Raw genomic sequence first — 21,357 nt, forward strand, 5'->3', positions numbered from 1 at the left:
TAAGATTGTACAAAATGCCACAATTTTTATGGTTTAAAGCAGCACACAATGCAGACAGCTACCTCTGCTCGACCTTCCATCACTGTGTGTCAGTTGATCTCCAGTTTTTGCGAGTCCATACTTTGCCTCCACAGGGGAGGAGTAGAGGCTGACAACAGATAACACCAGACAACAGATGGAGGCTGCAACACTGCAACAGGGAATATTTTAGACTGCAGTCTTTGGAGAGAGGTCAGAACTAGAGCAAGTGAGCAGGACTTGCTGAACTTTATTATTCAGGAAGAGCCAGTCCAGTTTTCCATAACTCATGTGAGCATAATTTTGAACCTTTCATGGTATTTATTGAAATAAGTATCCCTATTGGAAGGTTGTGGCCAGAAAAAAAGATTCTTACATTATACTGTTTCCTGAGGTTTCACTATTATTTCTAACTAATCTAGATGCAATCCTCATGGTATTTTGGGAGGAATGTGACAGAAATAAGGAGGTTTTTAGGTTATAAAAGTCTAAATTAAGCTCTGTTAGAGAGACTGTACGTCAGGCTCTAGACAGGAATACCTACTTTCTAGACTCACCTTTTTCCCTGTGGTGAAATCACTTCTATATTTGGACCTTCTAGCCAGGAGGATCTATTTAATTTAAATTGTGACAGCCAATCCCAAATATTTAAACACCAAATTAATGGTACTGTCTCATGGAAAGGGCATAAAAATGGAATTAAAAAGGAATGTGTTTTGTAAGATCTCCTCTTAGCTCCACCAGCTGCCTGCTGATGAGCCGGATAAACAGATCCTGCCTCTGAAAGCCAAAGGGTGAAACATCACTGAAGGGTTAACTGCTGTATTGTTTCTCAATTAAGTAAAAGGTTCCAACTAGCTGGCTTTAAATATTGATGCTGAAGAGAGAGCTATGACACATGAGCAGCTCCCCTCACCACCGAGGATATTTGGCTCCATTTAATTAATTCCATTGGCCATTGTCTTAAGTGCGCCCAGGATTCACCCAAGAGGAATTCACTTGTGTTACTGTTATTGAAAAGTGTAACACAGCATTATCTGCCTCAGACAGACTTTTTGTAGCATTGAATCAATTCCCCAGTTCTTGAAAACAACTACCTCATTTGATTCCTTTCATAATTAATGAAATTCGGTAGTAATGCTTTTGCCCCTCAGCTTAGGCTGAAAAATTGTTCCAAAACTTCAGTTTTCAAGCTGAAAGCACTCTAATTTTCAGCCTAAGTGGACTTGTGGTACAACTGTGTTCTTGTGGCAGCATTTAGCCTGCTCTTTATTTTCAGCAGTTCTTTTCTGCCTCAGGTGTACCACCCCCTGCTTGGGTTGGTAACTAGGCCAGCCAAGACTGCATAGTCTTTCCTATGATAGGGTGCTGCTTTTCTTTTTTTCTGACCATCTCAAATAACTCTTTTCTGAATCTCTTTCCCTTTCAGTCAGTGCTTCTCACGCTGATATTCAAGGTTAGGTCTTCCCATGGACTTGGAAAGCAGAATTCAGTCTCCCATACAGAAATGGCTCACCTGATACAGTCTAGGGATTGTATTTATCTCTTTCATTGGCACTTTTTTAGACATAAAAAGTAAACAACCAGGACACAAAGATTCTTCTGTCCTTTAATCTCTTGCATCCAGTGCATTCATTGTGAAAACCAAAGAGCAAACCCGCCTTAAGCCTTTTCATAGCACATAAAATATGTTCCTACGTGTGATAACAGTTTTTGTAATTAATTTTTAAGGTGTTCAATTTAAACAAAGAAGTAACATTCTTATAAAACTGAGCAACTCTTTTCAAACAGCACATTTAAAATAAATGAAATGAAAACACTTAAAAATACCCCAGTGCTAATACATTTGAAAAAAAGCCCTTTGGAGACGAAAAAGAATTATCAAGGAATTATCCTGAAATTCATGAAGACGCTTTGTACAGGACACAGAAATAATTTTAAAAGCACACAGGTATGAAGTCCTACTAGAGAAAGCTTTACAGTTAATATATTTTGCAATCACATAGTGATAGTACATTTTATAGTCACTTTTGCTGAAGAAAGTTATTCTTCAGTCCAAGGACCCAGAGCCTAAGGGAAGGTGGCCAGATGTGGGCAGGGCAGAACAGGAGGGCAGCCAGATACGTGCTGGATCATTTGCCATTTAGCAGGCTTTGGGGCACAAACTTATAAATCAGGGCAAGACTGCCTTTTTCTTGATGGGTATCTGCAATGAAAGACTTCATTCAAGGTGCAGAAACCATGGTTTGATCCACATCACTTCATGCTCACTCTTTCTAGGACAGACTGGCTGTGACATATTCAGAAAAGTCCTTTTTTTCTATTTTTCTCAGCAGTCAACTGGTTCCTGAGCAGCACACAGGTTTTTGCTTGAGAAGTGATACTGGAAGAACCAGAAAGGTGACTTAAGAATTAAGCAGTGCAGGTGATGATTTCAGGATCATTGTTTGACTGTCTTCTCCCCAGGACATAGATACATTCACTAAAACCAAGCTCTTTGTCTCATTTCTATGGTTTCCTAGAAGTTCAGAAGTTACTGCAAAAATAATCTTTGTATGTATATTTGTGTGAAAACATATGTAATAATCTCTTTCCTTTCTAGGTAAAATTAAAGATGATTATTTTAGGGTGTTATAATGCTCCTACCTTCCTTTCTTCTTTTGAAAGTATTTCAGTTGATGTGTTTGAATGAAAATCAAAAGATAGCACTAAAAATTAATGAATAAATAATGAAAACACCGTAACACCTGGATTGTTATATAGTGTTATCTGAAGATCACTCAATTTGATAGATCAAGGGTAGAACTGATATTAAGGCACAATTACAAACAATGGAATACTTGATTTATTGTTGTAACTTTGCTCTTAATGCAAGCTACACAGTAATTTCTGAACTGAAATTTGAAATCTGGTTTAAAATATCTTTTGTTTTGGCATCTGATGGTTTGAGTTTGGGGTTACATTATGAGAAAAACAAATTTTTTCTGTTATTTTCCCAGGTAGCTTGAGGGATGGAGGCAGAAGAAAAGGTGAGGGAGAGGCTTAAGCAGAGAGGATTGAAACATGGAAAAAGAGAAAGAAAATGAATGGGTGCTGAAACACTATAGTTTGCTGCATCGTTTTTTATGAATTTGGTTTCTTTTGGGGTACTGTAGCAGATATTGCCTGCTGAGTGAGAAACAGTGCCAGGCAAGGTAGAACAGAGGTCTCATGTTCTCTAATAGAGTTTTTTAAAAATTTGTTTGTATTTGGTGTATGTGAGAATGGAGAGGATCCATTAGAATTATACTTTCTGTCATCAATAACCCACAAGGAGAATGTTGTTTGACAGCAATTTTTTTATCTGGTGAGTTGTAACCCAGAAAATTAAGTTAGCAGAATTCACCTTTTCCAAACAATTTTTTATTTGGAATTCATTTGTAGCTGTCCCTGCTCAAGTTACAGGTCATTCATAGTAATAAAGCTTTCTAATTCTGTGACAGAATATTCATAATGTCTTTAAAATACTCAGCTGGATAATGGTCCCCAGGATCTGGACAGCAAGACTTCAAAAGGCAGAGTCCTCTGATCTCCAGTTTCCTTATTCTCTCTAAGCTTGGAAGGTTTCAGCTATCAAGTTTTATTGGTTGATAGTCTAATTGCATTTGTATTATCTTTCCCCTTAATATTATTTTCTTTTCTCTGTATTGGATTTCATCCAAATATTACTGCGACCATGAAGCAGTTTTCTGAAATGTTTTGCTTTTGCTTTGATGCTTAACTGCTTTACACGTGAGTGCTGCAATAAGGTGCAGGTTTCTGGTAATAGTTTTTCTGTGAGGAAAAGTTTCCACAATCTCCTGTACTTTGCTTATATTTGATTAAGCTCTTCAGTTTGAGGCTTTTCACGGACAAGATAAGGTTTGGTTAAACATCTGAACTTTTGAATGTTTATCTGAACTAGATTCGACCCCTAAATTTGTCCATCATTAGTTATTTTGCTTTTCTTTTTCGAGACTAAATTATGCCATTAAATATGTTCTAAAGTAGGTTAAGCGCCTGTGCAGTTTGTCAGCTGGAACATTAATTTTAAAGCTAAAACAGTCTTCTATTGGCTCTTTTTAACATTTTGTCTGAATTTTGACCATGGCTGGTCATACAGAGATTTAGTGCACCCATGAAAACCCCACATGTAGCTGATTGAAGTGTCTCAGAGTTGTTGTGATGACTGGCCTGATTTTATTTCAGGAAAATACCCTGATAATTAGTAATTATTTGCCTGCTCAAGCAGCTTGTTCCAGTGCAGCTGTTCTGGAGACTACATAAAGTACTAAATGTCACCACATGCCCTGCAATATCTCTGGAAGGGTCTCCCTCTGAGCCCCTGTACAAGCAGACTTGGAGTCCCAGCCACAAAATGCATGGCTAAATAGACCAGCAGCTCCTTTCTGGACTTTCCTTTTCTGTAATTCCCCTGTCTCAGTCCTATAAGAGGATGACCCACAGCACATCTCACAAGGCACCTTCTCCACCCACAGCCTCTATAGGGTAGTCTCACAAAAAAAGCTGCAGCCTGCTTTTGGTCAGCTTTGTGGGTTTGTCTGTTTTATGCAGATCCTAAATCACCTTTAGGGAAGCCTTTCCAGTGTCCTCACATGGACATTACCTGAGCAAGGAGCTGTAACTGCTCAAAGGTCTGAAAATCAGTTTTATTTTAGCAAATGGAAATAATTTCTATATTAAAATTTAGTTGATGGCATGAGGGTGACTGTCTAAGGTTCATATTTATGTGAACGTAGATGTTGGAGATTCTTAGAAGCATTTTCACTTGAGGTAAGAAGTAAAAAGAATTCTGAAATCTGACGACGTGCTCCTTTCAAAAATGAGCTCATGGGTGATCTTTTGTTGTTATTCTTACTCTAATGATATAATTGAGGTAGGGATAATTTGATAAGGTATAGCTGACATATAAACAGAGTACAGCAAATGGATTTCAGATCTCTGGCTAGATATTTTTTGATTACTTTAAAGATAATGGGTGTGCCTTTCTCCTTTGTAAACTACCCACATCTACACTCACTGGAAAGTACTAAACTTGCTTTTTAAAAGAGAAAAATGTGCTGGAACTTGCGGTTTGAAATAGCAAATATAGAGCTGAATGTCACTACTGTTTCTCATTGGAAGTAAACAGTTTTAGCATGTTGGTTTCATAACTTAGGCACTATGAATTAATTCTGTCCTTTATTGTATAAGAAACACTAGAAGTTCATTGTGGGTCAAAAAATACAGGATTATGAGTATAATTGGAGACTGAGTGCAATGAGAATATAATTAAATGTTAAAATAATTTACTTTTAAAATTTAGAAGAACGAAACATAATTGATAAAAGTTTCAAGAAAAAGGAAATTCATTGGTAGGATATTCTTTCTGGAAGGGTGCCAAAAGACTGGATCTGAATAAGAGGCTCAACACGGTATCCAGACACGTCTAAATTTCAATATATGAAACCTTTGTATAATTCTTAACAAGGCTGATATAAACACAAGTCTCCCTTGCTCTCTAGATAATTAATTTGCTTCCAAAAGCATAAGGCAGAATTATATGTAGGTTTTTAAGGTAAAAATTCCACATGGCTTACTAGCACCCAGCCCTCCAGAAGGGCTTTGTTTTGATGTAAATCTGTCCAGTGCTCCTGGTAGATAAAGGAACCATATCAGTTTCCTGTCCTTTTGCCTGAGCAATTTAGTATATGTGATGACTATTCATAATATTTGCAAAAGGTTGAAAAGGTTTTCTTTCAGATTAACTCAGGAGGCAAGTTTAAAGACTTGAAAGTTATTTGCATATAGTTCACAACAGAAGAAAGCAAACAGAACTCCATATTCTAAAAGCCCCTGAATGCATTATTTATTGTAAATTACTTGTTCAACTTGATCTGGAAATAGTCTACAGTATCTTGTTCTGTCTTCCTCAGCCTCCAATTGCATGGGATTTCTTTCTTTATTTTGTGAAGTCTTCTTAAATAATATTTTATACACTATATGTCAACTTCAAAAGTCATTAGCTCAAATATTGCAGTTCTTTTGCTCAGTAATTGTCATGTTTTATGAGTGGGATAAGACTGTATGGCTGCAAACACTGATTCACCCAGTTATGTAAGGGCAAGGACCACTCTTCAATTCCTATGTTATAGACCATCCGTTGAGTATTCTCCTGGGAATATTTTTGCAAAGAGGCTGTGTCAAGAGTCCTAATCCCTGACACGAGCTCAGGGAGACCAGTTTCCCCTTCCCAAGTACACTGTGCTCTCTCTTCCTAGAGTCTAAATAGTCTGACTTTGTGTGCTGTAGCAGATTTCATCCAAGTCCCACATGTTTTACATTAGATGAACATAAACTGGTCATACTGTATGAATAAAATGAATTCATGATTTCTGGCATTGTGGTTTTTATATTCAAGTTAGGTTTGTATAACAGCATTTCTAATATTGTGACAATACCAAAAAAAAATTGTGGAAAGAAAGGCTTGGCAAGTCCTGGGTGATCCACTCCAGTCCCTCCTGTCACAAGGTACAGTGTTCTGTGTCCTCATACATAAATTTATTAAGCTGCATCTTAAATTCTTTTAGTTTTATTTGCCACCATGACTTCTTTAAAAGGGTGGTTTAGAACTTCGTATTATGGCCAGTTTATACTCATCTATTCTTGTGCCAACATTGTTCTTCAGTTAAAACAGCGCTTCATCCTCCCTGCTGTCCTCTTCTCCTCTCCTGCTCCTTTTCCCACCCCCACAAGCAAATTCATAGAGAACAATCACAGCTCTTCCCAGCCATTTTCTAGCTGGCCAAACATGCCGAGCTCCCCAACTCCTTCCAAAATCTCAGCAGCCTCTTTCTCCTGGTGCTTCTCACTGCTGCTGCCTGCACCTCTTCTGCCAGGAAATTCCACCTCACAGATGAGTGTCCAAGGTTATATACCCATGAGAGAGAATTATTTTGTATCAATTAAAATTAAATATTTTGGACCTGTTGGTCAGTGGAACAGGCTGCCCAGGGCAGTGGTTGAGTCACCATCCCTGGAAACGCTCAAAAGAGGTGAAGATGTGGCACTTGAGGACATGGGTTAGTGGTAGGCTTGGAATTGCTGAGGAAAGGTTGAACTTGATGGTCTTAGAGGTCTTTTCCAACCTTAATGACTCTATGATTCTGTAACACCAATCCTTCTCTAACCGTGCTTTGGGTAGTACCAGTTCTAATCTGGTTACTCCAATTTCCAGTCTCAAAGTCACCAAGTTTTTGCCTGATATCCCAAATTCTTGTCTCAACTGATGATACTTCCAGCCTTGAGTCAACAAGTAATTTTTTGAATGCTTCTACTTTTCCTGCTGAAGTCTTTAATAAAATCACAAAGACAAGTTCCAGGAATAATTCAGGACATCCACTGGTAACTTCCCTGAAGTACAGTCATTCTCCTTTCAACAAAGTTCATTTTAATACCTTATTTAGTCACTTCACAGTTATTGTTTCAGTTCTCTACATCTTCTATAGTTTAACTAATCATTTCCTATTTGGCATCATATCAGATGCACAACTGAAATCCAGATAGATTTGTCCTATTGTATTTTCCTTTTCTAAAAAACCTTATTTATTTTATTAAAGAAAAGTACCTGTTATGATTTTGTTCATAAATCCAACATAAACTCAGAAACATTACTTACATTTCTAAACGTTTATGTTGCAAATAGCACTAAGAAAAGCTGTGTGGGGAGTGACATTTTTATTTCACAATGTAAATGTGTAGTGATGTTTAACACGCTATTAATTTATTTCCATTTATTATTAGAGAGGGACAATTTTAAAAAAAAAATTCATATGCTTAAGAGCATGATGCAAAATATGAATTATACAGTCATTTTATTGAATCTTTACTGCTAATGCACGCAAATTTCACAAACTGTAATGACACTACTGAGCACTTAAGTTGTTAGGCTGTCATATTACAGAAAAATTATTTGTGCTATATAATCACTGTTTTCTTTTTCCTATTGCTTATTTCTGAGCTTACTTCATAAACATCTGTAAATGTAGATATATTTGCTGTGGCAAATATCTATTATTGCACCATAAACCTGAATGACTTCAGGTCCTTTGGTGCCAAATCAAACAAAATCTGAGCTGCTCCTGGAAGGTGATACCCATTCTGATGCTGCATATTTTGGGTCTATGCTCTGTAGTTATAAAATCTGAAATTTTGAAGCTTAGAAGAATAATGATTGGAGTCAATGCCTAATTCCTGCCTTTTTTCCCCTCAGTCATTTTTCTAGTGCCTTTAAACTGGGTGTGTACTTGTCTCTTATTCTACTCTTTTGACAAAAAAAAATAAAATTAGTAATTATAGTGTGTATAATTCAGAGACACGCCCAAGGACTTCACTAAGGGATCAAATAGGAGGACTGGCAAAAGTCCTTTGCTCAATAAAGAAGGTGAGGTGAGTTCTTTATCCTTAGTGAGCAGATTTTTTTGGCTTCATCTCAGAGCATCACAAAGAAAAGGAAGGAAGAAGGACTTGGTTTTGTCACTCTCAAAACTCTGGTTCTGGTTGAAAACCTGTCTATTTTTACAGGCAATGATGCATGCTGCTCCTTCCTTGAAGGACTAACAGTAATTTCACACCTGCTGCATGCCAAAAAAACTTGAAGAAATGTTGAATTCTGGATTTCAGTGGTATCCAATAAAACTTAAAGCCATGAGTTAATATATATTAAATTACACTGTCTTTCAGAATGTAGTCAGAATCATACACCTCTGCACATTAAGATATATTTCTTCAGAAATATAAGATACCCGGCAATTAAGCATTCCCATTACTTGAAATTAATTACTTAATTAATTAATTCCAACTAATATTTTCGCACATATGTTATAGCACTGCTGTTAGACTTGCACTTTCTTTCTCCAAAGTCAGGAAGTCACCTTCTCCTGTCTCCCTCTTTTGCCATCTCAGCTTTGTTTCAGTCCTTCAAGTTGTTGCTGAGGACTCTGGTTATGAGTCTGTAAAGCACTTTAGAAAATTATTACTTTAAGACATCAGAGATGAGAGTTAAGCACATGGATCTGTTCACATGTATTTTAAGAAAGTTGCAGCTAGGATTTTGGTCCATGCATTCTGTATTTTGAATGATCAAGCCTGTCATTTTTAGTATTCCTTGGGAAATAATTACCAAAACTCCGTTTATGGGTGTTATCAATATACTACAACTCATCTCTTTCTAAGAACTCCACAAAATTTTAAGTCTTTGAAGAGTACAAAAAAAATATGCATGGTCCAGACTTAATGTTTTTTTTTCCAGGAGATCAAGGGTAATGAAAGAGAAGGTAGGAATGTAAAGATATTTGAATTTCTTAACTGTTTATCCATTCCCACTGCTGCTCTTCATTCTGCTCTTTCCATCCAAATGAATTATATACGATAATTTTAGGTGTTATAATAAACAGATAGGCATCTTAATAATGTATTTCAGTTAGGAAGAGGTACTTGAAAGAAATTGGTTTTGCAATACACATGATGTGAGACAATCAATAGTGCTTTAGTCTGACAAGCACTGTCAATATCCATTGTCACAGTTCAGAAAGTCATTAATGGATAGTTCTTCAAAAACCAATGCTTTCAACACATTGGAAGTGTTCAGATACACTATACCTGGCAGGAATTAATCATAGGTAAACCCCTGAGATTGTGTACAAATGCAGAGTAAATTAAGAGTGAAATAAAAGTCATTGGAAAGAATTTGAGATCATGTTAAAGGGAGCTAAAAAATCTTGCCAATAAAATATGGAGTTCAGGACATATTAAAAAATTTTACACTCTGAGTCATTCAGGCTTTGCTCAGAACATCACACCCAGGAAAAACATTCTGCTAGAAATACATTGTCTAGATGCATGATTAAATTCAGAAGAAGTAATCTCATAAACATTTTTATACTAGCCCTGAAGATGTCAGAGCCTTGCCCACCTCTGTGAGTGGTGGCCATGTCCAAACCCTGGAGAGAGGCTTTTGTAGCTTCATAGTGCAATTTGTTGGTCACTACTTAATCCTGATTAAACCATAGTAAATTTATTCTCAGTGCATCATATTTAGGGCACTGAATGTTAAAAAGTGATTCTTCATCTGTACATCTCAAAACTTTCTTTGATGGTACTATTTCTGTAGAAGTGTATCACTAGGAGGTATTGCATTAATTCTTGTCTTCCATGCTTCTGTTATTTATATGTTATTGTTAAGGCTAGATTTGAATAAGGATTCAGAGGATTTATATAAGCCAAAAAAAGACAGGTCAGTTTTTGATCACTGTTATTTTTCTTTTTTTCAGAGCATTTAACCTATACTTATCACCCCTAATTCAGCCAGTGTTATTACAGCACTATCCCATTATAAGGGCCAAAGGTGTGTTCTTTCTTTTAGTCCTAAAAACGTGTTTATACTCTTTTATTTTTGTACCCAATCTGAATGGCACTCCCCTATTTTGATTTCATGAATCTTGAGAATTGAGGAAAAGATCTTGCCATTATTTAATTTATTATATAGCTTTCCAACCTGTGGCATAGATGGAGACTTAATAAAGTGTCAAAGTAATAAGAATATTTTTCTAGATCAAAGTGTTTATTTTATTACCAGCTAAACATGAAAGTTGGACAATATTCAGGTGACATTTTTGCTGATGAAATGTCCTTGCATGCACTTGTATTAGCAGAAAAAATATATAATTATTTTATATTTAATTCCATAAAAGTCTTATTTTTACTTCTGCATGGAACTGTCTTCCACTTTTTTATGTTTGACATTTGTCAGCCCTCTTTCATGGAGGATACCTCTGCCCAAATCCAGAACCTGAAATTTAAAAAGGAAGATGTTAAAAAAAATATTTATTGTGCTTTTTGAGTTTTATAACTACTGTTTTTTCCTTTTTTTTAACATTTGGTGTTCTTTGTATTTCCAAATATAATAGCAAAGTCATTTATTGTGGGGATATCGCGAAAAGAATTGTTTGGCAAGAGAAGGACCCTTTTTAAGTGAGATCCCAACATGACTATTCCTGTCTAATCTTGGTTTTGGAACATGCTATCTAAACCCTTAAATTTCTGTGAGGCTTAGAGTTTTTTTCTGGTGACTCACATGCATTTAATAACATAAAATGAGAAATTCATCAACATTAGCTTTGTTGTTGTTTTGAGCTGTGTGCTATACAGCAAAACGTGGTACATACAAAGATATCCATGACAATAATTATTCCTACCTCTAGATGTAGTTTTAACACCATAATTGCTGTTTCAGGTACAAAACTTCCAGCTGGGTTAACTTGTCTTTCTAAAGAGCAGGATGTTCACCCTGCTGTCCTACCCTTCACACGACAACCATGTGTACTTCATTTGGAACACCTTAACTAGTCTGGTGTAGACTCAGAGCTAAGTGTGTAGTTCCAGTGAGCATAAAGCGCTTCAGAGTCCCGCAGAAAGGGAAAAGTGGCCAGCAAATGATTGATTTAAAATATATTTTTACCCCTGAATCATTTACATCACTTGGGAAAGCTTCAGAAGTCAGAATAAAGCCAACCTAGTTGTGAATCGTTATGGACACAATGACACTGAGCAACAAGAGAGACCCCAAACTAAATACAATTCACTCCACTGTTTCAATGTACCACTAAGATGCAGAATTAGAAACATCCATTTGTTGTTCTTTTTATAGCACAGCCAAGTGACTTGGAATTTTAGCTTGTCCCTGCCAAGGATTGCTCAATTTCGAACAAAAAGTCCTCCGCTATAATGTTAAAAAAGCACCAACCATCGATTGAATGTTAATCTTTATGTTCTATGATACATCACTCCAGGAATGTTACCATTAAAAAATGTGAATTCTAGTTTTCGTAAGTGATGGATTATTGTACCAAGCCATGTATTTTCCAGTAAAGTGTCCTTTTATTTGTCCTGTGTGATTACTAGTTTGTGGAAGTATGTGTGGGGTCATTTTAGTGCTGTGGGAAAATGGAACACTCTTCTGTTAAAATCAGTAGTGAAATCAGAAGCAAAGTATGCTCTGATCATTGTAGGCATGTGTTTAAATATTGCTTTCCTTAATTGGCTATATTCTATTTACTTAAAATGAACAATTTGGCAAGTTTTTCTCCCCTGACAACAGAAAAGCGTAAACCATTTTATAAGTTTGGCTGTTAAAATCAGATTTGTAATGTAAACCACAATGTTCCAGGGTTGTTCCTGTTGCTTAACCAGTTATTTTAGCTTGCCATTGTTTTATAATTGTGCACCTTTAAGTGTTTTGGTTCTGTTTATAACTAATGCAAAACACCTTGATATAAAAAAAAAAAGACCAATAATAATGATCAGACTTTTAATTTGCTCTCTTTCTTTGCTTGGATCCTCTGTTTGAAGATTGTTGCATTATAGGGGAGGTTCAGTTCGGACGGGGAGAGAAGGGAGCACCTCTGTAACTGCAGCTAAATTATCCTGGGTTTTGTTTAGGAATTCTGTCAAAGGGACAACGGACCAGGCTTCTGCCAATTCACCTTGTGAAGAATATTGTATTTTGGTGGACTGATTGATTGATTGATTGATTAATTGGTTAATTGATTTCCAAGAGAAGATGGAAGGCTGCTCTTTCCTTAGAAAGCAGAAGTTACCCTTCTCTGAGCTGGAGGCCTTTGCCAAGGGAGGCTGCACCACCCTGGCTGCCCCATTAACCTGCTCAGCAATGTGAGCAGTGAGAGAGCTCAGGACACTGAACAAGAGTTATTCAAGGGTGGCAAGTCTCAGGTGATTTGTTAGAAATCATTAAAAATCAGCTTGTTCAGGAAAAACTCTAGAAAAGGTCTCCCCGCAGCATCTCTGCTGCTTCTGGAGCATGCTGAGCTTCTCCTCCCTACTACCACTGCCTATTTTGATAGCCATCATGATGCCCTGTAAGCACCTCAGCAGAGAAAAAGTTAAATGTATGCCTTTGAAACCTCCTCCAGGGGATTTTCTGCAGCTGGATTTGATGTCTTTTTGACACAAAGCGGGAATAAGTTGCGTTCAAATTGTTTCTCTGTTTGGTAAATGCTTAAATATAATATAATCATTAGGACGGGATACTTTTCTTTCCATAAATTAATGCATCTTGCACACATTTCATGGCACATGGCCATGTTTTCTATAACTGCATTAAATATATATATAACGCTTAATCCATCTTGGCAGGAGCATCCAGTCCTTCACTGGTGGTGTAACCATCCATCCTTCCTAATAGCAAGGAGCCCACAGCTAATAGTGCATAGCACACTCGGAGCCTGGAGTTGGAGTTGAAAAATCACCCATGTGAAACTTGTGGGATTCGTGAACACTTCATGAGCAAACTGGTCACCATCCAAATACTTATGGGCAATAAATAACAGAGCTCTGCGTATAACCGGCAGAGTGAACTCGTCGTGTTTATTCACAAAAGTATTAATCAGATGTTTGTAGTGTCCAACCAGCCGTGCTGCTGACCTACCGCACAACTGGGATCTTACCAGGCTGGTTATGGCCACTATTTTCTCAGGGTATTTGAGAAAAGTACTGTTAATTTAGAAATATTGTTTCACTAAAAATTTCCCTTTTGATTTCCTTCAGTTTTCAGGCTGAACTACAGTGCCTCTGACACAAATGACAGAAGCAGAGTTAAAAGCCGATTAAAGAAGTTCATCTCCCGAAGACCGTCCTTGAAAACATTGCAAGAAAAGGGACTTATTAAAGGTGTGTTTAGTCTTCCATACTTCTTGATGCAAAAATTAAAAATTCACAAATGAATATTTTACCCTCAGCCTATTGGACAAACACTTCTTAAATATGGTTTTGTTGCTGTATCTCATAACACACTGCTGAACTATAAAGAAAAAAAAATTAATGCATGGTTCATCTACCTCTGTGATAGCTGACTGCTGCTCCAGTTTTTCTGCTTTGTTGTGCAAGTGGTAGAAGCCCCTCCATTTAAAACTATACACAATGCAAATCAAGATGCTGCACAACTCCATTTCTTTTCAAGAAAAGAATGGAGACATAGTTTCATGTTTTAGAACCCAAAATAGGGCCCTTAGATGCTGTGCTGACTAATTTGTTGGAATACTTTCTGCTGCCTTCTCTCATTACTTTTCTAACTCACCAACAAAATCCATTTTTAACAATTTGAAATACATGTCAGCAAATAAGTAATGCTTTGAATCTGTGGGGTTTTTTTCCTATTCCAATTTCTTGCTAAGTTGGTCAGCCATCACTTTCACATATTCTTAAAAAATTGTTTCTTTGATAAAATGTGTTTGTTAGTTTATCCAAGAAGTGTTTCCCTGAGAAGCTGGTAGTTAACTTGAAGGCAGTAGCATTCTGACCACTAGCATCCAAGTAAAGCTGTGTTTTTAGATACTGTCTGGAATAATGCTTGAAAAATTTACGCACTCCCAAATTATTATGTGCGAAACCCACAACTGCACATGCAAATTGACTAGAAAGGGGCGTTTTGCCAGCAGCCCCTGTCAATCTTTGGAGCGTGAGTTTTCCAGTGGTGTGTCAAAAATGTAAGGGGTGTTGCTAGTCTGTATTAAACTGAGCCAAGAGATTGACCCCAGTCAGCATAAGCTAAAGCAGCCACAAGAGTTCAACACCAGCTGGGCCCATGTCTGGAGAGAAGAAGTTTTGATGAATTAAGTTCTTATGTTTTAGATACGTGCAGAGATGCTCAGTGCAGTGTTGTTTACTGTAAGGAAGTCTTTATATGAAACCACAATGTGCCTCAGTTATGGGGTTCTGCTCCCAGCTGCTGCAGAAACTCTGAAAAAATGTCATTTATGCATCAATATGTGTGTGTGAGGTGTGCATACTCGCACACCAAACTTTCAGGATCTGTCCTCACATATTTGTAGTAACTGATTTCAGTACTTCTGAGGGTTTTGTCTTTTTGAAGTACTTTGTGAGTTGAGGGTGGGATTTGAATGGGTCATGTTTGTTTGTTTCAGTTATTACAGTAATACAGGAGTAATTTATAGTCTTTTAATTTCTGGATTTAAGGGTTGGGGGGGTTCTTAGTTTATTAATGTGTGGCTGATGAATCTCCTGCGGTGTTACATAGGGATCAGATGTGATCCCTGCTAACAAATCCAGATTCATTAGCATAACTCAAATCCACCCTCTAATATATCTCTCTAGGAAAGACAGATGAATTTGGATTTGTCTAGAGTTGCATCAAACTCTTGATTCATAAACATAACTTGGTTCTACCTGGGATACTCTTCCATGGAAAACAGAAATGCTTTGATTTGTGACACAGTAACTCAGAATCTGTACCCAGCACAGTTTTATTACCAAACTAATGTTGCCATGAAGAAAACATGTTAGTGATCTACCATGAAGTTTCATTAGGATTAGGTTTTGGCCATGCAAATGAGGCAGGATTCGTTAGCACAGCTTAATTCCAATCTACGGTAAGTCTATGTGAAATGCTCATTTGATGAGGTTCCTTCATTGTCTTCACCACAGTTTATCCTTTAATCTGTTAAAATGTTATGAAAATGCAGTTGCAGTGCTTATGCAGAGACCACTTTTAAATGTTAATTTTTAGTCTTGCATTAGAATATTTTTAAATTGCAAAATGCAACCACCCAGATTACCAAGGAAAAGCTTGCCAAATTTTTGTATTATAAGATGCATCTATTTATTTTTCTAAAGGTGACTTAAATGGTTGCAGAAACCCTTCAGAACTATTTATTTGCTCGTTTCTTAAGGGAAAAAAATGTTAACCAATTTTTACAAGAAAAAATTCCTCCAGCTCTGAGAACATGCCTACGAACTTTTATCCCATAGGGAAATACTTCTGTCAGAATTGTAAATCCCTTAAAATAGGGGCTCGTAATAAAAGTGTGTATAAAGCCTTGCAGGACATCTTGGTACCAAATTCCTGACAAAGAGCTGTTCTGTGTGCTGGTGAAGAATTGATATAAATATCTGTGAAGCGTGTGGTGTTAATTACTCCAATGCAGCGGCACTGTAGGTGCTGTGAAAACCTTCACTTTTCATCAAGTGCTATTCATATTTGCCAGGGGCACTATAAAGCTCTCAAATCTATATTGATTTTTTACATTGTATGTCACATTGGAACCAAAACTCCCATAAATTTAACACGTAAATTATAGTCATGAGTAAATACATTTTAAGGTGGTAAGTTCACTTAAACACAGTACTGTGCTCTGTGAGTTGCTGATGCGTGCACACTTGGCCAGAAGACTCGACACATTTCTCCACATTAACCAAATTTGGGAATACAGGCTTCAAAATTAAATAGCAGTTTGATCTCCTGGGGTACTTTGTTCTGCCAACACTGTTATCAGGAAATCTAGAAATTATGTGATTGTCATTTAACTCTTACCCAAACTTTGCTTGTGTAGAGTGTAGCAGATATCAGTGTAGAAAATAAAGTAGGGAGTTAAATGAAAATAGTACGGAGGATAGCACTCAGACCAGGGAATGTAGAAGACTGATGGGTAAATGTTAGTTACATGTTGATCTGAAAATGAAGATGCACTGACATTTTACATGAGAAAAAGTTATTTTTGTCATCATTGCCCCATTTGTTTTCTAGTCCTGTGCGTAAAAGAAGCCAGAATGGGAACAGCACGTTGGCTCCGTTCATTGCAGTGGGCTGGTGACTGGGGCTCTTCATGCTCCAACGAGAGCTCTAATGAAGATCATCTGTCCTTGTTCCATCTCACTCATGCGTACACAAAATATCCTTGGTCTAGAAGCTTTTTGAAGCATTTCTGAGATGATGTGCAATACAGGGACATTGTGGGATGTGTTTGTGTCTCCAAGCACACTTGTGTTCTTAGATATACACGTGCACACAACCTAGAAAAAGTAAATAAGAGGCGTGTCCCATGTCTGCCATTTCAGCAGTGTTATTTTGAGAATAACTGTTCAAATTTATACTCTAGGGCAGGGGTCCTTGGTTCCTTGGGATTGAAATATTCTCAGAATTTACAGAATCTGCACTAATATGCTAGAAAAATAATATATAAATCTTCTCTTTTAAAACGACTTTATAGTCTATAATTGAACTTTGACCTTTATGTTTGAGCTTTGTCATGATTTACTGTTACCCAGGATAAATTGCCAACCTTCAACTTGAGGTTGGCCTGCTAACATCCTGATTTCTGAGACTTTCTAGACCAACAAAGGAAAAGAAACTTCTCTGAAACTGTGATTTTAAAGCTATGGTGGTTGTGTTGGTAATACACTATCACAAAATACACTCTCAGTAAACAGTAAAAAAACATGAGCAACAACCTCCCATAAATGACACTGTGGGAAATGAGGAAAATGAAGCTATGCAGTTGGCAAGAAATTTATTTTTCTTTTTTTTTTTAGGGTGGATCTTTCTTTCCCAAAAGCTAGACACTGAAGGAACTTCACTGAATGTATTTCATAAGCTAAGGCAAAAACCAAAACAGCATAAAATTTGGAATGGTTACAACTGTTTCAAGATGAAAATAAAAGCCACTCAATTGCTAGTGAAAGGAACTAGCTGTGATTTGGCTTGATAGCCTATAGAACAGGGCTCAGCATATGTCGGTGGTTGTGCAGATCGCAGCACAGAGATCACCAACCATTTCATTTCCAGGCAAGGGAAAATGTCTTTATTGTATATGTCTCACTGGACCTCGGAGTAGTTCAATGTAATGAGTGAAATGTTCATGAGAAGTCCAAAAGAGCGGATTAAGACCCACCTTTGGTGTGTTCTGTAAATCTTGCGGGTTATGAAGGAATTTTGCAAGCTTTCTGGTGCACTCAGAGCTTAGGGAAAGTTAGGAAATGTTTCCTTTGACTTGCAGGGACAATGGGTCACAAGGGTATTTCTTTCTTTGACAAGGACATTTGGAAGCACTTTTCCTAAACCCTGTGGATGGCCAGACACTGAACAAAGCTATTTATTCCTTTGACATGATGCTAAGAAATGATTCAGAGAATTTTAAAATACCTCATTTTGGGAGAAGTGTTTTGAGTAGTACAGCAGACACACTCTCTTTGAATTCAAACAAGCTCTTGTCCCCAGTAAAAACCAGAATTTCTTAAGAGAGACCTGTGTCTGTAGTACTATCTTCCCTTTTTCTGAGAATGTGAAACAAATCTGGCAGCTCATATGCCACTTAATAGTAACTGCTCACAAATGTAATTTTTTTTTTTAATTGATGACCACCACAGATCGACAATGTATAGTAAATCTCCACATTAAAAGGACTGGCAAGATTCCCAGCTTGCATAAATCAGGGAAGCTCCACTGACAACCTCACCAACTCCAGTCAGCTGAGGACCTGCCCCACTTAATGTAAAAGTTTCATGGCATTATTTGGAGCCCCAGTCTGGAACCAGCATGACTTTAATGTCTGACTTAATGCGTCTGACTACAGATAGAGCAGCCAGAAGTCACCTTTAAGAGTATGGCTCCAAATGCATCACTTCCCCCTGCAAAAGTTCACAGCTCTGGTGCCTACTGTCCCTATCCCTCTGCTTGTACATTCATCTCTGATTTTGTCTTTTCATTCTCCTTCCCTCTTTTCCTTCCCAACATTCAAACAGATACAAACAAAACAACTTGGATGAAGATAAAAAGCTCTGTTAGTCCAGCAGTTCAAATCCAGATGTAGCACAGTTAATTCTGTTCCTGAAAGGCACAGGATTACATAGATATAATTCACATTTCTAAAAACTTCGGCATTGTACAATTATACCATCTCCTCTCATGCCAGAATTTAAGCTTCTTCCTGAGAAACGGGAGTATTGGCCATGCCCTTCCCTGTTTTTTTAATAAAGAACACTGAAGAATGAATTCCTTCCGAGTATGGCCACATCCCATCCATGTGGCCCCAAAACAGTTAAACAATGACATTTTCAGTGAGGATGTGGCTTTAGTGATTTTGTTTTAACTGTTTCTTTTCCAGAAGAATTGCCTCCCATAGTCGAGATTTCTGCAACTCAGGATTAGTGACTTTGCTGCAGTCTGCAAGAACTACTCCAGAAAAAAAAAAAAAGTAGCTCTGTCAAGCTCAAGGAAAACTTGAAGCTCCCCAGAATGAGCAATTCATTGCAGCCATAATCATCATTTTATATTATACAACTTGTGAATGTCCATTCCCTTCTCTTCTGGTGTCTGGTTTTATATCCCTGTGCAAAGCTGTCACACACCCCACCATCTCCAGCGGAATTTTTAACGTGCAGATAGCAGGGATGTGTAATGTAAACCATACCACCAAACATATTATGAATATATTGCTCTTCTTAAAAATGCTTGTTGGTTTTTCATACTACAGTATTGACTAACTGTCGGTGTTTGATGTATGGTTTACCAGCCTGATGTAGACTTATGGTTAGAGCTTAACTTGTTAGTTCTGCTTTTGCAGCCAATTCAGAATAACTACAGATGCCCCAAGATATTAAAATTGACTGCTCAAATGGACTCAGTGTGGGAGTTTCATTGGTTTTAAATTGATAACAGCTGAAAGAGTGAATGATTAAAGCTGTATATGGGCATAGTATGCAGCTCCTTTGTAAGAGCTCTTGTGAACAGAATCCACTGCATGGGAATTGCCTTTGTTCTAATAAAAGATATTTCTGAACAATTGTTAGTTTAAATTTTTAAATGATGAAACAAGAGCATTTCAGGAGCCTATAGAGGAAATAATTCCTGAGAAACTGGAATAACTCTGAGAAGATAAAGTGGATTTCTATTCAGAGGGGAGCATTTAAAGTTAAGTAGCATTCCATAAGGTGGTAATTGTGTCTATTTCCCAGGCATTTGAGTTAAATAAGCTGGATAGGAAACATAAACTGCCATAACAGGAGGTTAGGAGTGTTGTGTACATCTTTTTTTTAAGTCATAAAAAATTAAGTTTTGGAGGACCTTATCACAAATAAATCAAACAAAAGGGGTTTTGCTTCCCTTATCCCTTTGGGAGCAGTTATTTTATTTTTTTGAAAAAATGTTCTGGATAGTTTTCCCTTAAACTAGTTTTAAAAAATATATATCTCTACACTTATAAAAGAATAAGAAAATAATATTTTAATATCATTTACATAGTGACATACAAATCTAGCTTAAAAAACTTAGCAATTCACATTCCTTGTTTTTGAAATATTACACAAACAAATCTTAGGTGAGTTTTCCACAAGTCTCACTGTCACTTCCACAAGTGTAAATATGGCAGTGTAACCACTGCCATTCCCATGTTTACGCACAGAAACAGTTCCAGCAAAAAAATCAATTGATTAGAGAGAGTCACGGAATTTGTGGTACAGGAGTACTCAGGATTGAGAGTATTTGGATGGCTCTTGGGATCATGTACTTATAAATGCTCATTAATTTCTAGAAGGGGACACAAACTCTCCAAAGCAGATGTATGCTGTTGTTTTACCAGTCTATTTTGATGTCCCGGAAGTATTAATGCTGTTTTGCTGCCCTTCCATCCAAGATACAAATCCTGAGTGCCTGTTTTCTAAAGAAGAGGTGATTTAAAGCTTAACTGCAGGGTGCAGAATGTGACTGTATGCATACAGTGAAAGGTACAAAAAACGAGGTTAAATATCTTGCTGAATATATAGAATCTGCACCAAGAAATGAAGTAATGGACTAGGTGAGAATTGTAAAACTGTTTTCAGCCTGTTCAAAATTTCCTCCCAGGAATACCAAAAATTCTGTGTTCATATTGGAGATTGAAAGAATAACTGTGAAATAATCCAAAAAGTTGATTATAAAGTGGTTATAACACAGAAGAGAAACTGCTGAACAGCCACACATTAATTTCATTTCAGTTCTTCATGTGTTGCCATCTAAACACAGTGCAGTTCTTTGCCTGTTTTGCTTCTGAAATTGTTTACAAGTGTCTTTGTCCACCAAATAAGATACACTTTTACTTCTTTTTTAGCATAATTTACATTGGAGACCATTCTATATTATGCAAAGAATTTGACAGGTCTTTGCTAAAATTTTAAAAAACAATTAAGATGTCAAAAGAGGAAGTGCTAGTACATTTTAATCATAAATCTCTGTATGTATAATTACCACTGAAGGCAGCTATAAATGTTTTATGGAGAAAATGTAACCAGACTGTGCTTTGTCAGAAACATAACCCCAAAACATGTAACAGACTGTTCGCTAATGCTTAACGCCACACATGCACACAACCTTCCTCAGAGCACTTCTGTGAACCCAGTCCTCCATCCCTTCTGCAGCCGAAACTCTGACTAACTTCAATTCAGGCTTTGATGTACTCTCCCAGAATGTAGATCACA

The 21,357-nt window shown here is 37.0% G+C and overlaps 1 protein-coding gene across 2 annotated transcripts in view; it reads left to right on the top strand.

Moving 5' to 3' along the window:
- Positions 1 to 21,357, top strand: part of ARHGAP15 (Rho GTPase activating protein 15) — a 320,933-nt gene that overhangs the window by 171,220 nt on the left and 128,356 nt on the right. For both annotated transcript variants that reach the window (XM_048309957.1, XM_048309956.1), the window contains one exon: positions 13,660 to 13,782. In XM_048309957.1, coding sequence (XP_048165914.1) covers positions 13,660 to 13,782 — 123 coding nt within the window. The remainder of the gene's footprint in view (positions 1 to 13,659; positions 13,783 to 21,357) is intronic.

Source organism: Corvus hawaiiensis, chromosome 7 (assembly GCF_020740725.1).
Source record: "Corvus hawaiiensis isolate bCorHaw1 chromosome 7, bCorHaw1.pri.cur, whole genome shotgun sequence".
NCBI classification, from domain to species: domain Eukaryota; kingdom Metazoa; phylum Chordata; class Aves; order Passeriformes; family Corvidae; genus Corvus; species Corvus hawaiiensis.